This window comes from Astatotilapia calliptera, chromosome 22, assembly GCF_900246225.1.
Source record: "Astatotilapia calliptera chromosome 22, fAstCal1.2, whole genome shotgun sequence".
NCBI lineage: Eukaryota > Metazoa > Chordata > Actinopteri > Cichliformes > Cichlidae > Astatotilapia > Astatotilapia calliptera.
The window spans coordinates 27,011,524-27,018,032 of record NC_039322.1 but is presented as its reverse complement, the minus strand read 5'-3'; the positions used below and the strand labels follow the sequence as shown (position 1 = coordinate 27,018,032).

Below are 6,509 nucleotides of genomic sequence, written 5' to 3'. Positions count from 1 at the left end.
TAAAGCAGCTCAAGGAAAGGCAAACGTGCATTAGGCGCACTATATTTGGTGGCTGAGTGCTACAAGCTGTCCCTACCAGGCTAGTTTCCCACTGGATAATTGACAGCACAGATTCTCACTCCCTCGCACTGCCAGGCTGCTGGCTACAGTTCAACATGGGAGATGCTCATTAACATAAGCTGGGAAGGTGCTGTCAGCCAAGTGTGCTGTGAACATTTTTACATTATATAATGTGAACACTGCCCATTTGTGTGTGTGGACTCTCTGTGGATGGAGTGTAAAGATTACAAGAAAGCAAGAGATGAACTCCCCTGCTTTACAAGACTATTCTACACACTGATCAGCCCCAATGTTCAAGCTTCAGGTGAGTTGAACAGCAGTTTGCATGTTCTCCATGTGTTTCTGCGTGGGTTCTATCTGTGTACTCCGGCTTCCTCCCCCGCAGTCCAACGAGATGCGTGCTAGGTTAATTGGTGTTTCTGAATTGACCGTAGGTGTGAATGTGAGCGTGAGCGTGTGTGTTAGCCCTGTGACAGATATGGGTTGTACCCTGCCTTTCACCGTATAATAACTGGATAGGCTACCCCGTAGCATCCCTGAATTTGATAAGTGGAAGAAAATGGATGGAGAGTAAATTGATTAACAGTGAAAATGTAATATTTTTCTAGGAAGCCTCAGGTCGTGGGACCCACCTACACATAGATGTAGACCAAATATCGTCACCAACGTTTAGTTGTTTTAGAAGTGACCATATGTTACGGCCCTAGCAGGGCCTCCTCCTGAAGGTGCCTGTGTGGGCGTGTCACACTACCTCTTCTGCCTGAGGTGCCACCTTTCCCTTTTGTGCAGCTGACTCTCGTCAGTAATCAAGGAGATTTAAGCCCAGGGAAAGGTGAGCTCTGGGCCAGAGTGCCATTTTTTTGTGGTGTTTGCAGCTAGTGAGCTGTGTGTGTGTTTTGTGGTGTTTGCAGCTAGTGAGCTGTCTGTGTTTTGTGGTGATTGCAGCTAGTGAGCTGTGTTTGTGGTTTCCAGCTAGTGAGCTGCGCTTTCCTTTTGACTTTGCTTTACTGACCGACGCCTGAGTTTTGTTTGTTTCTTTTATGGTGATAACGGCTTGTCCGTCTCTTTTAGTTGAATTACTTCAATAAAACTGTTTTATTTAACTGTTTTGCCTCCCTGACTCCTTTTTCTGACCCGGTCACTTTTGTTACTTCCCCCTCCCCGCCTAGACCCCTCAGGGGAACGTAACAAGTGGGGGCTCGTCCGGGATAGTCTAAAAGGGAGTTTTGAGTTGGAATTGGTTTTTGATTATCTTGGGGTTTTTTTTCGCCTTTAGAGGTTCAACTTCCCAGTTAAGTTAGGTGAGTGTCCAGCTGAGCTTATTAAGTTCTTCCTTCGGGCACTATTTTGTTATTTTGCCTTTTTTATTTTCGGAGTAATCCTGGGCGGGGATTAGTTCCCTGTTGGGGGTAGGCAATTCAGGGCCCCGGTCGCTGAAGTTCTGCCTTTCAAGTCGCCTCGAGCCCAGCCCGCTCCAGAAGATAGGTAGGTAAAGGTTGTTGTGCTTAGGAACTGGGTAAGTTGTGTTTGTTTATTGTGTATGCTGTAAGAGGTCAGTTGGTCAGCTAAACTAAGTTGTGTAGTTTCTGAGTGAGTTGGCAGACGGGTGTGGTTGTGTCTTAATTAGGGTGTGTTTTCTAACCCTTCTCCGGCCCCTAAAATGGCTGATGAAGCCATCAGTGCACAGGTGTCTAGAAGCTCGTTTGTAAGCAGTAACATCCACCTGGTTCCCGTTTTCTGTGAATCCAGTGTTGAGAGCTTCTTCAGTGTGTTTGAAAGCATAGCAACTGCATTACAGTGGCCTGAAGACGTGTGGGGGGTGATGTTGCTGTGTAAATTCACAGGTAAGGCTCAGGAAGCTTGCTCTGGTCTGTCTAGGCAGGACAGCCTAGTTTATGAAAAGATTAAAAGTGCCGTCCTCCAAGCCTATGAACTTGTGCCTGAGGCCTATAGGCAGAACTTTCGAGGTTTGGAGTTGGCACAGGGTCAGTCCTACCTTGACTTTGCTCGGGAGAAGGCAAAGCTTTTTGGTAGGTGGTGCTCTGCAAGCCAGGTTCACAATTTTGGGTCGTTACGTGAGCTCATGCTTGTGGAGGATTTTAAAAACTCTGTTCCTAAGTGCATTGCTCTTTATTTAAGCGAACAGAGGGTTTCCACTTTACAGCAGGCTGCCATACTGGCAGATGAGTTTACCCTAACTCATAAAACAAATGCTGTGGAATGTGACATCCCTTCTCACTACAATACATCTTGGAGAGCTAGGAGGGAGCCAGCTAACGAGGCTGAAAAAGTGGTGGTTTCAAGTTCCAAAGCAAAACTGTGTTTCTTCTGCCACAAGCCTGGCCATGTGGTTGCTGATTGTGTGAAACTGGCACTTAAGCGGAAAGCGTATCGAAAGGGAAGAAGGCCTGATTTGAAAACAGTCACTCATGGTTCTCAAACTAACAAGGTTGTCAGGCCCAGCAAAGGACCACACTTGGGGCATAGTTGTTTAAGGGGCTCCTGTGGTCAGTGTAAGGGATCAATTAACTCTGAGCGGCCGCTGGTTGACAATTTCCTAGGTCCCCAAAATGACCTGCAGGGGGACAGGCTGTGTATAAAACCACCAGTAAGACCCGCAACCCTGGCTAACAAACATGCCTGTACCGGTGACTTGAGGAATCGTCTGCAAAGTGTTGCAGAAAGGTCTTCTGACTGCCTGTGTTCTCCACATGTGATGGCTCAAAAAAGCCCTAGCCATCACATGAGACATTGTTTTGAGGGTCTGGGGCCACCTTCAGTAAGTATTTTGAACCCATTGAGATGGGGTTGGCAGCTTCCGCTGACAATGCCTAACCGTTGCTATGGGGTTTGGTAGGTGGAAAACCTGCAATTTGGTGATGCAATGGTTACGGACTTGATTAATCATTTTGGTTATCGAGATAATTTGACAAACCACGGGTTTGTATTTATGGGAGGGGGTGTTACGGCCCTAGCAGGGCCTCCTCCTGAAGGTGCCTGTGTGGGCGTGTCACACTACCTCTTCTGCCTGAGGTGCCACCTTTCCCTTTTGTGCAGCTGACTCTCGTCAGTAATCAAGGAGATTTAAGCCCAGGGAAAGGTGAGCTCTGGGCCAGAGTGCCATTTTTTTGTGGTGTTTGCAGCTAGTGAGCTGTGTGTGTGTTTTGTGGTGTTTGCAGCTAGTGAGCTGTCTGTGTTTTGTGGTGATTGCAGCTAGTGAGCTGTGTTTGTGGTTTCCAGCTAGTGAGCTGCGCTTTCCTTTTGACTTTGCTTTACTGACCGACGCCTGAGTTTTGTTTGTTTCTTTTATGGTGATAACGGCTTGTCCGTCTCTTTTAGTTGAATTACTTCAATAAAACTGTTTTATTTAACTGTTTTGCCTCCCTGACTCCTTTTTCTGACCCGGTCACTTTTGTTACTTCCCCCTCCCCGCCTAGACCCCTCAGGGGAACGTAACACCATATTTAACCAAACGAGTGGTGATGTGGGCATTGAGGAAATACAACCATGCTAACAATTTTCACTAGCTTCGCACACCAATGCACAAGGGATTACCACAAACTGTGGACACATTAAGGGCAGATTTATAACCAAAACAGAAGTACTGGTTCTGTGTTCCTCTGCATTCATTTTGCTTCATGGGCTTCAGTATATGAGAACCCACCTGGCTTTCTGTGAGTCTCTTCTATCCTTCTGTTCCATCCTCTACACTTATATTAACACTATTCACAATGACCATCCGTTTTCTTAGCAGCTAAACTAAGGGGTATCACTACATTGCAGGGATGACAGAGACAGACTCTTGAACACATACAGTAAGCTACCTTGTGTTTATTGGGACACAATTCATTGCTATCATTAGTACAAATATATAAGTTGAAGGTTTTTTAGTAATGAAAGTGCATTTAGGCTCCATAGTGTAGTGGTTTACATGACCACCAACAACAAGTTTGATCACAGGAGGAGACACAAACCCATCATAAAAATGCCAAATCAGCTATACTGAGCTACACACTATGGAAAACCTGTCTGAATCAGGAAGCAGCTAGAAGTAACTTACTTAAAGTAATGGCATTGGAATTGTGATGTATTAACGTTAGAATTCTTTCTAGTGACAGACGCTGTGCGTTTGTTTTTACATTTCATTAAACATGCATTAAGTAACTGTTAGAAGTCACTCCAAAGCATGTGGACTGAACACTGTGTGAAAGATTTTCCACAAAATTCTGAGGATGTCAAAATATTACACTTGTGAAGGCTGTAACTCGTTCCCTCCGGACTGCTTTTCCTCAATGGGGTGACCAACAGTAGCTATTCTTAGCTGCGTGTAGGCGTTCGCTAATCACTAACATCAAAAATCAAACAGCTCCGAGCACGCACAGACCCCATCACAAATGCCAGATAGCAAAACAAACACTGGTGTAGCTTCAGAGAGTTTTTTGCTAGTGGTAGCAAACAATGATGCTGTTGTTTACCAGCTAGGTTCTGCGTTGGGTATTTAATTATACGGTATTTGCAAGTTCACAACAGTATGAATTACAAATTCTACAATTTTACAATTGTTTACAGTTTCTGCTGCCAGCTTGTATTGCGAAGTTGGCCGTGGCATGGTTGACTTAACGGGGAGCACCAGGTAGCACATCGAGGGTCCTCTCACGCAAGTCATCCAGCGAGTCAAAGGTCAGTGGATCAATTCTCGGCTCCCTTGGTCCGCATGTTAGAATATCCTCAGGCATGATACTGATGCATCCATCACACTTAGTGGGTGTAAATTGTTAGACAAAGTGCTCACTGTATGAATGGTTATATATATATATATATATATATATATATATATATATATATATATATATATATATATAATATATTCCTTTTGCATTTATGAAGCTTATAAGTAAGTCCAATAAGGAAGTTCTGTAATCACTTATCTCCCTGGTTTCCAGGTTGTTGGATGCTAGCCTATTCTTTACATTACCTCCACTTTTCCATGTTGTCATCCTCAATGCTGACATTGCACTAATGCAGTCATTTTCTTGTCTGAACCAATCAGCCTTTATTCTGTGTAATTTAAATCTCATCCCTCCTCATCCCCATCTAAACCTTACTTCGGTCATTCAGAGCTCCATCCAAGCCCTCATCAACTTCATCACTGCCAGTGTCTAGACTACAGGGGGTCCTGCACTAATTCGTATCACCTCAGAAATTCTGTTTTGCTGCAATAGGTCGTCGGAGCCTAATCGCCAAACAGCTTAATTGAATTTTGTATCTCAGCAAATCCTGTTCGGTTCTTCCAAATGATCTCTCCTTATTGAGCTGCCGTGCTGACAAATGATCAAACTATGAGTTACACCGGCAGTACAGCAGATAGAGGAGTTACAATAAGATCCGACTTCAGTAGGATATTTCCCTGGAGGCAAATTTTGCCTTTATCATCTCACAGTGCTGTTTTGTTTTTAGCTGTAAATAACAAACCTCACCTTAATCAGCTTCCCTCCCTCTTCTCTGTCATTTTGTACCAATGTTGTATAGAATCACCTCATTGAACCAGCCTTTACATTAGAATCACTGAAATGTGAATAGTGTGTAGGTATGTGTTGATGTAAGAGAACAAATATGACCCACCTTCTTTTTTTTTCCACTGCCAACCATGCTATGTGCCTGAGTCAGTTGCTATGGCACCATGAAATGAAGAAAGTTTGACAAGATTGCCATACATTTTTAAACCACTTATTGGCATTGCCTCAAAGGTAGCACCTCCTGCTGCCCTCCCCTTCAGCTGCTGTTCAGCCACATCAGTGTCAGGCCCCTGGTTCCCTGGAGGAGGGCTGCCACGGCAGGCCGGTTGGGACTCGGAAGCCTAATTGGGGCCCAAGGATGCCTCACTCTGCTGCTACAGCTGTGCTGCCGCTGGCTGATGGTAGGATCAAAACCCCGTGACTAGCCAGAGGTCAGAGGTTGCTGGGTGGCTGCTCAGCATGCAAAGCCGGAGGAGGTCCTGCCTGTGTCACCAGGCGGATCAGGCAGTGCTGTCCTGCAGTCTGCATGAACTCTGACTGAAGCCCTCAGCTGCTCAGTGTGTCTCTTTCTCTGACTCTGTCTCTAAATGGAGCTGATGTCTGTATAAAGTTTGAAATCCTTCAGTGAAATAAACATGTAATCATAGATGACTCATTCTGCCTAACTCTGCCTTCATATGAAATAACTATAAGAAAAACTCCATTACAGATTACGCTACAGATTTCTTGTGTTTGCCAGGAACTTACACTGCATTTTAAAATATTCTAAAAGGTTTAATTGGAGTGAATGTGCAGTGGAAGACTATGTTTTTTTCATTTCAGATTTCTTTTTATACATCAGCTTGGGTTTTGTATGTATATCTACTTTTTGTTGTATTATTTTAGTTGCTAACAAATAGACCTTACTTACCTCTTCCTTTGAATGCTTTCTTG

General features: G+C 44.4%; 1 protein-coding gene across 3 annotated transcripts; it reads left to right on the top strand.

The window, feature by feature from the left end:
* The first annotated feature begins 1,283 nt into the window (after window positions 1-1,283).
* LOC113015392 (uncharacterized) lies at window positions 1,284-6,227 on the top strand. Of its 3 annotated transcripts, none has more exons than XM_026157412.1 (3): window positions 1,284-3,160; window positions 4,630-4,740; window positions 5,812-6,227. In XM_026157412.1, the coding sequence occupies exon 1, from the start codon at window positions 1,721-1,723 to the stop codon at window positions 2,915-2,917; it is 1,197 nt and encodes a 398-aa protein (XP_026013197.1). In that variant the 5' UTR covers window positions 1,284-1,720; the 3' UTR covers window positions 2,918-3,160; window positions 4,630-4,740; window positions 5,812-6,227. The 3 variants fall into 3 exon arrangements, with proteins under 3 accessions (XP_026013197.1, XP_026013195.1, XP_026013196.1); XM_026157410.1 differs by having other exon boundaries at window positions 5,808-6,227; XM_026157411.1 differs by having other exon boundaries at window positions 5,179-6,227.
* The last annotated feature ends 282 nt before the right edge of the window (window positions 6,228-6,509 follow it).